This window comes from Alternaria postmessia, assembly GCF_024291825.1.
Source record: "Alternaria postmessia strain BMP 2775 chromosome Unknown scaffold_3, whole genome shotgun sequence".
NCBI lineage: Eukaryota > Fungi > Ascomycota > Dothideomycetes > Pleosporales > Pleosporaceae > Alternaria > Alternaria postmessia.
The window spans coordinates 477,518-489,589 of record NW_026260076.1 but is presented as its reverse complement, the minus strand read 5'-3'; the positions used below and the strand labels follow the sequence as shown (position 1 = coordinate 489,589).

Below are 12,072 nucleotides of genomic sequence, written 5' to 3'. Positions count from 1 at the left end.
TCGTGGATGTCATGTTGCCGGTAGCCGAGTACTGCGATGCGATCCAGAGAGATTTTCGAGCGTACTTACGCCCGCGTATTCGCCGAATTCACGTCACCTGTTCTGCTACCACAGGGCGGATTTTTCTCCATAGCAAGTTTCGTGGGCCACGGTCACGGTCCGCTCGTTGGCCGACTCCGCGCTCTCGCTTTCTCGAGTCCTCCGCCAAATGAGCCCAGTCCTTGAATGGTTGGCGCCCTGCAAGAGGCCAAGCATCCCTGCACATCGACTAATGTAATCCAACGTACGTGCGCCGATTAATGATGTGTAAGAAGACAGGGGTGCTTAGCTGCCCAGGGTCGGCGGATTTCATAATTACAGTTTCATTACTGAGCTTTTGCACCTAAGGGCACAAGGTTAACGCCGAACGTCCGCCTTGACTATCCTCTGACGTGAAAAGATATAATGCTTTGCTACCCACAGAAGGCTACGACCTTATTTAGGGCTTAATTTCCACTTCCACTTCTCGATACAAGTGTGCTTGAATACCCTACTCTACCCACAACATATCCTATCCTCTACAACATTGACTCGTAATTTAAATCAGCCACACCACTCACATTGCACACCATCCATTCAACTCAATCCAGCCGCCATGTCTCCTCATAGGTCAGATTCGATGGAGGCTCAGGATAACATTAGGAAGCGAGTGTGCAAAGCCTGTGATCGATGCCGCTTGAAGAAGTCAAAAGTATGTATCGTCTGAACTATGTTATGTACATCTCTCTAACCATACTAGTGTGACGGATCAAGCCCCTGCACTCGATGCAAAGCCGACAACGCTATCTGTGTATTCGGTGAGAGGAAGAAGTCGCAAGACAAAGTCTACCCGAAAGGGTACGTTACTCGTTACTCCTTTAGTCTTCCTTGGTCTAACAAATACAGATACGTCGAGATGTTGGAACAGCAACAAACGCAATTAGTAGCTGGACTTCGTGAGCTCTACAACCGCTTACAAAGGGGTGAGAGCTGGCCAGGACAGCCACTGCAGGAATCCACAGGCGGCCACCCATTGACGCACGACATTCTGGAACGCCTCGATCTTCTGCACTCATCCGGAGACGACAAGAGTCATTACGAGGGCTTTGAAGAAGACACTGCACGCATGCAACAAAGACTGATCGAAGGAGGTGCTCCCTACACCCGAAGACGGGCATCCGTTAGCTCAGACTCTGAACATGGCCATGTTTCACCAAACTCATCGTATAACGGTACTCCGACCACCAAATCATTCGCTTTCGACAGCCCATTTGCACGTCACAACGCGCCGCCAACACCGCCAATGAACAGCCCATTTCCCCGACAATCTCAAGTAGTATCGCCAGTCAAGCAAGAAGCACCCATGGTACAAGCACCTTTCATGAGCAGCACTGCGATGGATCCTTCGACGTTGTCGCGAGCGCCATGGATGAACGACACCATGATGATGGAAGACCCTGTAGACTTCAGCAAGCCCATGTATGGATTCGACAACTTTGGCGCATACGATCAGAACATGATGGTGGATCCGATCTCGATAAATCAAAGCGACCCAATGATGCCAGACTGGAACATCCATAGCGACCTGGATTTCAGCAGTTTCATACAAAATCCCGTTGGCGCATGATCATTGGTCCGGGCTTAACTCCGCTTCCTCCTCCGTATTTTCGTTTAGCGTTCAAGCGTTCTGGGATACTTTCCATTCCTATACGGCGTTCATTTCGGTCATGGCAATCGGCGTTAGTCGGCCGGCTTCCAGTGATCTTCTGGCGATTTCCTTTTCTTTTGTCGATGTTTCGACGGTTCACGATGACGTGAAATATTGCGCAAAGCATAGTTGGGACGAAACTCCGCGGATCGGCACTCTCGAATAAAGTCCTTCGGTCAGGATTACCGACCAGCAAGGCGATCAGATTCATGGCGTTATTGTAAATCTCAAATGTATCATAGTCGAAGACGATGTTAATCACCATGCTCGCGGGTTTCAGTGTGCGCGCTTTGACTTTCGATTACTAATTGCAGCTTTCAGCCCCACGTCCCCTTCGCATTCGCCCGCACTGCCACAAGTCCATCAGGCGAAGCGATCAAGTCCCTATACGGCATGCCGTCCGACGCGTCGTTTGCGTACTCGCGAGTGAACACTTCTGCCGTACCTTACGTGGTGACGACGGCAGAAAGGATGTCCACGAGTGCTCCACACCCTCATTAGGCTAATCAATCGCCGCATACGTACCTAAGGTCTGCAGCGCGCACTCTTTTCTCACAGCCATAAGCTCAAGTATCCAAGGGACCTTTTACGAGCATTACTTACCTTTTTTTCAAGACGAAGATAACACTCGAAGCAAAGCCAGACTACTAGCTGAGGTGCGTCGCCGTCCTGTAGCTGCCCCGCTCCGGAACGTTTACCCCTCATCACACCACATCAGACCTCACGAGAGTGCAGCAATAGTGGTAGCTGCTCATAGCGCTTGAAGTATCCAACTAATCAAAGCGATGTAGATCAAACGTACGGGAGTTCGCCTATCTTTAAACTAGATCAGTCACATCGACGTTCGTATCATGTCTTCTACCAAGGCCTTTACGTTTCTGCCCCTAGGCGCTATTATTCAAAAGTTTGTAGTGAACGGGAAGAACATTGTCCAGGGCTTCCCATCGGCAGAACTGTACAAGCAATACAACGCCCCGTACTTTGGCGAGACAATTGGTCGTATCGCCAACCGTGTGTCCAAGGCAAAGATCAACGACCTCAACGGGAAGTCCTACCAGCTGCCAGTTAATAACGGTCCTAACTCTCTTCATGGTGGAAATCTCGGCTGGGGAAAGCGAGAATTCGAAGGACCGTCTACTGTTGACCGTGATGGAAAGGAGGCTACCTTCTTCAAATACATCAGCAAGGATGGCGAAGAGGGCTACCCCGGTACTGTAGAGGTACGCGTGTGGTATGTACAAGCTAGAGAGGAAGTAGATGGTGCTCAACAGGAAGTCCTGTACATTGAATATGAGGCTGAATTGGTTGGCGATGAGGTCGAAGAGACTGCAATCAACATGACCAACCACAGGTAAGTTCTGCGACGGACCTCATATGGATGCCATACTGATAGCGTACATAGTTACTTCAATTTATCTGGCGGGCCCACTATCACGGGAACGGAAGTGAACCTCATCACAAACAAGTACCAAGTCGTAGACGATGGCGGCATTCCCACTGGGCCCATCGAAGAGTACCCTGGCGTCAGCGCCAAAAAGACTTTCACCTTGGAGGAGAAAGAGCCTGACATCGACGACTGCTTCGTTGCCAATACCGACCCCAGCAGCATCCCCATCGATACTCGTTCCTCGCCTCTGCAAAAGCTCGCGTCTTTCTACCATCCAGAGAGCAAGATTCATCTCGAGATTCACTCTACTGAACCAGCCTTCCAGTTCTACACTGGTAAATATATCGATGTACCTGCTGTTGGCGATGTTCCTGCCAGAGGCGCCCGTTCTGGCTTCTGTGTCGAACCCAGCCGCTATGTGAACGCTGTCAACGTTCCCGAGTACAAGTCTATGATGACACTCAAGAAAGGCGAGAAGTATGGCACTAAGATTGTGTACCGTGGCTGGTCAGCTTGAGTCTTACCTGAATTGCCTATGTAGGATATTTGTTCCTGTCATCAAGAGAAGCTAGCCCTAAGTCAAGGGGACGTTATCTTATCTGCTAGCCACTGCCATAACTTACAAACACCGACATTTACTCTTGATATTTTCAATCCACTATCTGTCTGGGTCAGATAACCGCCATCTCACGTTTGATACTGGGCTCAGATGCACAATTGTCTAGATCTCGTCCTTGCGCACATATTGCTCACATCACTGCGTCAACCCAAGGAGTTCAACTGTCTAGCGGCCTTTCCTTCAGTAGCCATCCCTATTGATCACGACTCGGCTTTCCCCGTCCGAAGATCTAGACGTCTGGACCTTCGGCAATCAGTCCACAGAACGACGTCACACAAACGTGGTTTCACGGCCGCCTAACATCTAGCTCTGAGTCCGGCGAGGGACAAAGGCTCTGCTGCCGCTTATCCGTTTTTTGTTACCCCAGTCATCAAAGTTTATCCAAACCTCATCTGTTCTGATGGTGACTAGCCTACGCGTACGCCACAAGTTGTGGAGCTCCCGCACGCAGTCCTCCAATGGCGACATTACTATGTTAGGGTGAAGAACACGAATCAACTACACCTAGTATTGCGTTGCCAAAGCTGACTGATGCACGAATGCAAAAGAATTCACTCATGGACACGCGGCAATACTGAACGGACCCTGTAAAATACAAGATGTATTCCCACCTGGGAATGAGATGATGGGTACCTAAAGTTTGCGGCTTTTTGACGTCAAATTGCAGTTGCCGATCCTATAGAGGCTGCTGGAACACTCTCCGCATTCAACCACGCCCCACCGTTCCGGCATTGTCTCTCAACCACGTTATCAATAGACAACTGTTTGTACATCTCCGTGACAAGTGTTTGCACGCAAACGAGCGGGGCCGCGGGAACAGTTGCAGAGTCCGCTACCAGACATTGATCACTGATGCGACGTAACCTCGACGTTGTCACCCCGATCTACTTGTAGACGTTAACAAGAGCGTTACTGATGATCAACAACATTTCCATGGTCAGCCCGAGCCTCTTGAGCGAGTATGGGGATAGGATACGCGATTAGTAACACCTAGCACCAACCAGAATTGTGGAGTAGGCTTGGCGGGACCGCTGGAACTGGTATAGTTGTGCAGCCTCCCTTTCCCCGCTGCGCGTCGCTCTTTTCGGTACCACACGTTTGGGATCTTTCACATCCTAGTCATTCGATGACATGAGGTTGCGTGGGCGTATCCAGTCAGTCCTTCAGCTCCTTCCATATGTTTCAAACCTTCCTCGGCCGACTAAGAAATTTCTCGTACGATCGCTGCTAACGGTGTTCCGATTGATAAGGCCACCAAATACGAAGCACGCAGCTGACTCTGCACTTTATCGCCGACTACATGTCGCGCATACCAAAACGCGTGCGCATCGACACCAGCGTCGTAATCACCCAGCAAACGATGTCAGACAGCGGCCTCTAAGTTGGGCTGAGGGGGGCTCGATACACTTTCTCTGCTCGACCACGGCAGATGTGCGAAGTTTTCCTTTCGATACACGCCCAACATATGCTAAAACATCTAAGCTCCGTTGGCTAACTAAGAACAACGTAGAAGAAGCAAAGCCATGCGGCTAGCGTAGATATACCGAAAGTATATTGGTGTTCTCTGGGGGTTGCCGATCTCAACGCCGAATGCGATGATTACTCTTGGTGTTTGTACTATGAAGAATTGAGCTCGCGGTGGCTGGCTGGCATGGGAATCTTGACTGAGCCTCACGAAAAACAATGTGCGACAGCTACGAATTCGATCAGATACGCGTGAATGCATCAGCGATGCCAGGGGAGCGTCTACGCCCAACATACCCACTGTACCCGCCTGCATGCATGACATGCTCTACAGTCACTCTTACATCCACAACCCCTCAGACTAACGATCCTTCGGCTTGATCCGAAATCCCATCTAGAACACTGAATACCACAAGAAACCTGACTTTCCCTCCTGCGCACCACGCGTTCCTGCAAACCAATGAATGGAACGCCTTACGACCCTCCGTTCCCGCGCGCGATATTCTCAATACAGCGAACCACGCTACCAAACCCCCATAGCCCTAACAACTAGCTTCGTGCGGGCCTGATACGACACTCAGGTCGAGTCTGCCCTTGACTACATCAGAACCCAGCAGACGGAAACCTGTTTCGAGGCATCATCCCCTGTCCACATTCGGCAACATGGCATATTACATATATGCATACGAACGAATGATTCCTTGGCCAAAGAGCAGGACAGCACTAGAAAGGGAACGCTACATGTATGCCATTGTCGATTTGTCGATCTCCCGAAATGTTTCGGGGAGCAGTTATCGGTCGGCAATTCGGATACCGGCACGGGTCTTATCCGATAGCAGCAGCCGACTAAGGGGGTAGGTGGAATCAAGATGATTTGTTTAACGCCTTCGTGCGATGACGTCGACGATCGTGAACTGTTTTATCTGCGATGTAGATGTGTTTTCTTGGCAGGAAGGGGTGGTTGGGCTCGGTTCAATGTCGGGTTCAATGTCGGGTTCGATGTTCGATACCAACGTAGTGCTATGCGTGAACAGGTTTTTCTTTTCGCACGTGGGCTAGGGAAGAAAAGCAATCTCATTCCCCATACTCATCTAAAGATAAACGGAACCTGCCGGTGCAGTGCCAAGTGAGCTGCTTGTTGCTTCTTTGTATCGAGTTTGGGAAGATTGTTAAGATCAGCGTAGCACATAAGTATCGACGTAACATGCCATCAACAGTACCGACGATCAATGTGAAGTGATCTTGCTCTTTCATGTTTTTGCAATCGGTCGATGACTGATGATCTATGTTTTGGAACGAGGTGATGAAGATGTTCAGCTACTCACCCAATTGACCTATTGGATGGCAAGTATACAGTGCGGATAACGGGCACGGGGACACAGGGAAAAGGCGGGACATTGTGTCGCCCAAAACGAGAAAGAGACGGTGGTGATGATGCTCGAACTCTACTCAACACATTTACTCCGTAAATGCTGGTTTTCGCCAAAGGACAATGATACTCGGGCAATACTGATTTCGTATGCTGGTCTTTAGGCATGCCACATTTAATCCTATTGAAACACACCAGCAGATTCATAGAATCCCAAATGCACAAAAACTCCTCGCTATGCGGTAAGGTTTGTTCCTTCGTGATGGATAATCTCCATGGGTTGGGTATTGGTCTTGCGGTCATATCGTCCTCAAAGTGTAGAGAAGGCAGTCTTTAAAAGTTCTTCTTAGGCCTCATATCAACAATCTCCAACGGTGCATCGGTCAGCTCAACTACGTGGCCTGGTTTCAAGGCTTCCGTGTAGATGTTATCGACATCATGAGGATGGAAGATACCAGGTCGGCTGCAATTGAGAATGGCTTGTTTGCCTGGGGGGTCAGTCAGGCGGAAGCATCCCCAACTGTAATATGGTCAGTGTCTCGAACGCGGTCGTGAGGATATCAGCATACCTAGGCTGTTTTGTCGGTGCGCAAACAATTGCGATGCTTTCTGGCATCATGACCTGGTATCCGACGTGCGTATGTAAGTCTCTGCTGCTCATAAAGCAGGTTTGCGTTGGGTGTGTATGGATCCAGCCAAGAACCATGAGCTCCTCTTTGTCGCAGTAGTCGAATAGCTCCTCTTCATTCAACGTCTCGCATGTATCGCTTGTACTTGTTTGCTCGGGAATGATAAGCCGTGTAATGAAGAGGGCGTTAGACTTCAATATTCCACCCAACATACCGCATGTTTCCAAGTTGAGACGTGTGTTGGACGAAGCAACAGCCAGGAACTGATTGCGCAATTGGGACGGGAGGAAGACAGGACGAAGGGGGTCGCCATTCTCGAGGAATGCAGAAGGCTTGAATGTAAACTCGTCGAGTTCGGCTGAAGGAGTCAACGGTCTTTGGTCGGGTATCTTGCTTGGTAGAGGTGGCGCGCCTTCCGAGATCTTGCCTGGGACAGGCGGAGGCCGCGAGTGGCCAAATCGCGCATCGTACGTAGAAGCTGGCGACTTGGGCGGCAAGGGTGGTGGCGCTGACGGTGTTCCGGATTGTCTGTATATCTGCTCTTTCGGAGGTCGCGCAGGTGCTGCGTCGCGCGACTGTGAGTCTGACCATCTGTCTTGAGCGGTCTTGTATGGAACGGTAGGGTAGTGATATGGAGACGCGGTCTGAGACGTAGGACGCTGGATTTGTCAGTACAGGAGCCACAAAACTGTTGCATGGGGCGCACCGAGGAGTATGATGTTCTATGGCCGTTCTGCTGGAGCCTTGCAACTTCTTGCAGTTGGTTCGAGATATCATCTCCGTCGCCCACTGGCTGGCTGAGCTGGTTCTGCCAGCTGTCCCATGTGCCTCCACTTCGACGTGCCTGCTCCTCTTCTTCCGACACACCATACTGTCGCACACCTCTTCTAATGGTGTCTCTCCTCCGAACTTCCCTCTGCGCCAGTCTTGCGGCCAGTGATTGGTTTTCCAAAGAGCGTGCATCGATTGTGGGTCTGGAATCGAATGACCTTCTCTTGGACCCTCGGTCTTGAATGGCCAGCCCGTCCAGCTCCTGGGGAAGCGCTCCGACGCCATTTCCTTCCAACGACCTTAGAGCCTCCTTCTGTCTCCGTCTCCTTTCTTCATGTTCCTCATGTCTCTTCTTGATGCGCGGCGCGATCTCCTCGAGCTTCTTCAGATCTCGACTGACGGCTGCCGTTGCAGCATTCAGCGCTTTCCGGTTCTCCGGTTTGTTTCTATCCGGATGACCCTGTAGCTTTTGAAGGACGAGATCGGCGTGTCGGTACAGGAGGAGATAGGTCTGCGCGTCGTTGCCCTCTGCTTCATAGACTTGGGCCTCTTTTTGCATAGTACTGGCTGTGCGCAGCCAATTCGCCAACGGAATGTGCGCATTGTATGTGTAGTTCCCGGCTTGTTCCGTCACCTCAGGAAGGCTCACGGGGGTGTTGATGGTAGCCATGAGGGCGAATGTTGTGGATGTGGCGGGGTGGGCACGAGGTACAAGCAACTGGGTATTCGCGAATTGAGCCTCAAGGCAACAACTTATCGACAAGCAGGACCGCTACCGGTGCGGGCAAGGGTTACGCGTCCTCATCAGCGACATGTGAGGATTATCTCGAGCGCTGCATCAAGACAATCAAGTCTGTGGCACTGTGATGGGTGAATGCTGCATCAAGGCGGGGCATCCAGGGCCCTGGTGCGGCGCGTGGCAAGCACGGCCAGTCCGTCATGACATGGTTGGGCATCAAGCACAGGGAACGAACATCAAGTGGAAAGGCACAAAGGGCAGAGGGTGCAGGTGGAAACCATGGCGACATGGTACCAGGAATTTGTTGGCAGCGATATCCCATATGCAGGGTAACAAAGGCGGCAGCGCGTGTTCACGTGTAAGGACATGGATGTACAGGTCCACAGAGTCTAATCGCGTCTAGTTTCCAAATATACGCAACAGTGTTGAATAGCGTCTAACAAGATCATGTTACCTTTCATTTATCCTCAGAGTCCTCCGACAGCTTGTCCCACTCGCTGTCGGTTGATATGTCGCCGGTTGATTCTCCCATGCCCTTCCTTCGCTTCAGCGCATCCTCTACAGGTGCCGCAAGACTCGTCGTTGCCCCCGTAGTGCTAGCAGCAGTAGGGCCTCCACGACCCGCAGAAGCCGAGAGCTGTGTTGGACTGTCTGATTCACTTCCGTCAGGCTTCTCAACGAATACGGTACTCTGCGTTTCCGGGCGTGGTGCACGCGGCGGGTTGGGTTTGGGCTTGAGGGTCTGCTTCTGCTCGACCTCGGTGTCGACCTCGGTGTCGTCGCCTGTGTCCATTCCCTCTCCGTCGTCGCCTGCGTCACCCTTCTCTTTGCCGCCCCTTCTGGCTTCCCGGATGCGCTTTGCCTCCTCCTCCTTGGCTTGGGCAGCGCGAAGCTCCGTCGCAAACCAGTTGATTGACCACCAAAGCCCTCCACACAGAATCGAGAGAATAACAAAGTGTATGCTGTACGTCGCAATGAGCATGACGAACAAAAGGACCTGGAGCGCGGCGAACGAGGCGTTTGTTGCGATAAGGAGCGTGGGCGTCGGCCCCGCAATGAAGATGGACTCCCATAGCTGTTCGAAAAAGGATGCCATGGTGGATGTTTGGGTTTCGGCTCGTTGAGCGGTGGATAGTCGTGTGTCTGTCCAGTGCTTTGCTAACTGTCGGCGCTGTACTTGTACGGCCCCACGATACGGCTGCCTAGCCAAGTGAACAGAGTGTACTGTTAGGTAATGTACTTCCACACACGTGTGTAGAATTGGCGTGCGAATGCGACTCGGCCGTTTACCAGCGCCAGAGTGAACTGACGGAGCGGCGTGCTGGAGACTGGAGAGACGCTCGATTGCAGTTTGACGTTTCGGCGGGGCTGGCTTCGGCAGAGCTGTTTAAGCTAAACCCTGACCCTTCCCTTACCGCGTCACGCGTCTGGCCCGTTATATTACTCCGGACACTAGCCGTTTAGACACGGCAGCCATGCCTCGTGATCTTTGTCATTACTGTACCAAGACTTCGATACCCTCTTGCCTTACAATACAAGGATACATACAGATATGCAACAAGACGCTACAGAACAGGTCTGCTGGATAGTACTGCTGGACCCTTTCCTCCATCACCCCCTACCCGCCTCCCCCTCCACAGCTCCATAGTGCTTCAAAAACCTTCCCCAAACAACTCTCTCCCCCATCTCCGCCACAGCAATCGGCCACAACACCCTCCCAGCCCCGTCTTCCCAGCCAATCGGCCTCATGCCCTCGAAAGCATCTTCGTACTCAGGCGCCGCACTCATGTATCCCGGATCCACTGTGTTCATGGCGATACGCTTCTTACGCCAAGCAGGCTCTGCTTCTGTCTCGGTAAGCATGTTGAGTGCGGCTTTGGACATGTTGGTGTGGACGTGTTTGCCTCGTTTTGCAGATGAAGAGGTGTGAGACTCGAATATGCCTTCGCGGGAAGAGACGTTGATTATGTAGCCTTGAGGCTTGGTAGGTTTTTCAATACTGCTGCAGCCCATAAGAGGAAGGAGTTCCCTGCAAAGGATGAATGGGACGAACGTGTTGACTGAGAGAGCGGAACCAACGTCTTCGTATGGTATCTCAGATATAGATTGCACCCAGGAGGACTTGGTGTAGGGCTCTACTTGTGTGGTTGTTTTGTAAGACATATCGAGTATGTCTGCCGAGCCTGCAGCGCCTGTTTGTTCTTCGAGAGAGCTCTCTGGAGGCACACTAGTCGACCCAGCGTTTAGCAGTCTCATCGGTAGTTCTCGTCCTCGCACTCTGGTTGTGTAACTCCCTTCAATCAATAGTTCCCGGTGTACTAAACGTTTACCCAAAGCTTTCTCTCGCTCTATGGCATGTTCTTCTCTTTTCACGCTGTCTGTAAGTGTCTGCGCTGCGTTATTGATCAATGCGGACAATCTCACGTCCCCTCCATGAGCCCATTGCTTCAGACATTGTTTCGTTTCATGCACCAAATCGTGCGCGTCCTTCGCACACCTGAAATCTGCACCTATTACTTTCAATCTATCCTTCCATACATGGGAGTCAGGCTCTTCGATATACCGCGATATAGCATCAAGCGGATACCGTGTTGTAGCGATTACTCGGGCACCGCAACGCAGAAGACGCAATGCCGTGTGGTAGCCAAGATTGACTCTCGCTCCTGTTACGAGCGCGGTGAAGGTATGTGGCAAGATCAGCTTTGATGGGGTCGAAAGCATGGAAGAAGAGTGGTTGAAGGAACCGCAGGGTATGCACATGGCTGGCTGAGGAGGGTATGAAGTGGTCATAGCCATACGACAGATGTAACACAAACGTTTGCGTGGCGTGGGCGGTGGCCTTGGAATCTCCGCCTCGTGTGGAGCAGACTCTGAGATGGTGTGTCGACTGAGAGCAACTCGCTCCTCCAACCAAGCCATGATAGTGCTAGCTGTGGTGTCTCGCTGGATTATAGCGGCCTCTTGTAGATGCGCAATAACTCTCAAGGTAGTCGAGAGTTCCGAATGAGGTATTGCCTGCTCGGCGATTCCAATTTCGTGGACAGTTTCGTCCGGCGTTGTGTTCGATCCACCTCTCTTCAGATGCCGGCGGATCCTGCTCAGAACGTTTTTGTAGATGAGTTTTTTGATGTCGTGACCCAAAGCGGGCGACGGTGTAAGACATGTCGCAATAGCTAACCCTCTTTCAGTTTCGTATTCCGGTAGATAGTAAGCTAGCCAGCTGCAATTCCCTTGAGCGCTGATGAGCGCTTCATCATCTCGCAGCCAATTGGATATCTCTTGTGGTGTAGCGGTGGCTGCGCAATGCGCTGCTAATAACGGTGAGAAGTGTGCCATGGTAGCAGACAGTACTCTTGATACGGAAAGTT

At 51.4% G+C, this 12,072-nt stretch overlaps 5 protein-coding genes across 5 annotated transcripts; 2 read left to right on the top strand and 3 right to left on the bottom strand.

The window, feature by feature from the left end:
* Window positions 1-634: 634 nt before the first annotated feature.
* Window positions 635-1,645, top strand: J4E82_000929 (uncharacterized protein; the record flags this gene model as incomplete). The annotated part of the gene is made up of 3 exons (XM_051727249.1): window positions 635-730; window positions 779-876; window positions 925-1,645. The coding sequence occupies 3 exons, from the start codon at window positions 635-637 to the stop codon at window positions 1,643-1,645; spliced, it is 915 nt and encodes a 304-aa protein (XP_051593056.1).
* Window positions 1,646-2,577: 932 nt separating this feature from the next.
* On the top strand, window positions 2,578-3,630 carry J4E82_000928 (uncharacterized protein; the record flags this gene model as incomplete). The annotated part of the gene is made up of 2 exons (XM_051727248.1): window positions 2,578-3,077; window positions 3,129-3,630. The coding sequence occupies 2 exons, from the start codon at window positions 2,578-2,580 to the stop codon at window positions 3,628-3,630; spliced, it is 1,002 nt and encodes a 333-aa protein (XP_051593055.1).
* Window positions 3,631-6,898: 3,268 nt separating this feature from the next.
* On the bottom strand, window positions 6,899-8,635 carry J4E82_000927 (uncharacterized protein; the record flags this gene model as incomplete). Its single annotated transcript, XM_051727247.1, has 3 exons — window positions 6,899-7,085; window positions 7,135-7,853; window positions 7,901-8,635. 3 exons carry the CDS (start codon window positions 8,633-8,635, stop codon window positions 6,899-6,901), a joined length of 1,641 nt encoding a protein of 546 aa, XP_051593054.1.
* Window positions 8,636-9,161: 526 nt separating this feature from the next.
* On the bottom strand, window positions 9,162-9,800 carry J4E82_000926 (uncharacterized protein; the record flags this gene model as incomplete). The annotated part of the gene is made up of 1 exon (XM_051727246.1): window positions 9,162-9,800. One exon carries the CDS (start codon window positions 9,798-9,800, stop codon window positions 9,162-9,164), a length of 639 nt encoding a protein of 212 aa, XP_051593053.1.
* Window positions 9,801-10,315: 515 nt separating this feature from the next.
* J4E82_000925 (uncharacterized protein) lies at window positions 10,316-12,040 on the bottom strand (the record flags this gene model as incomplete). The annotated part of the gene is made up of 1 exon (XM_051727245.1): window positions 10,316-12,040. One exon carries the CDS (start codon window positions 12,038-12,040, stop codon window positions 10,316-10,318), a length of 1,725 nt encoding a protein of 574 aa, XP_051593052.1.
* Between the last annotated feature and the right edge of the window lie 32 nt (window positions 12,041-12,072).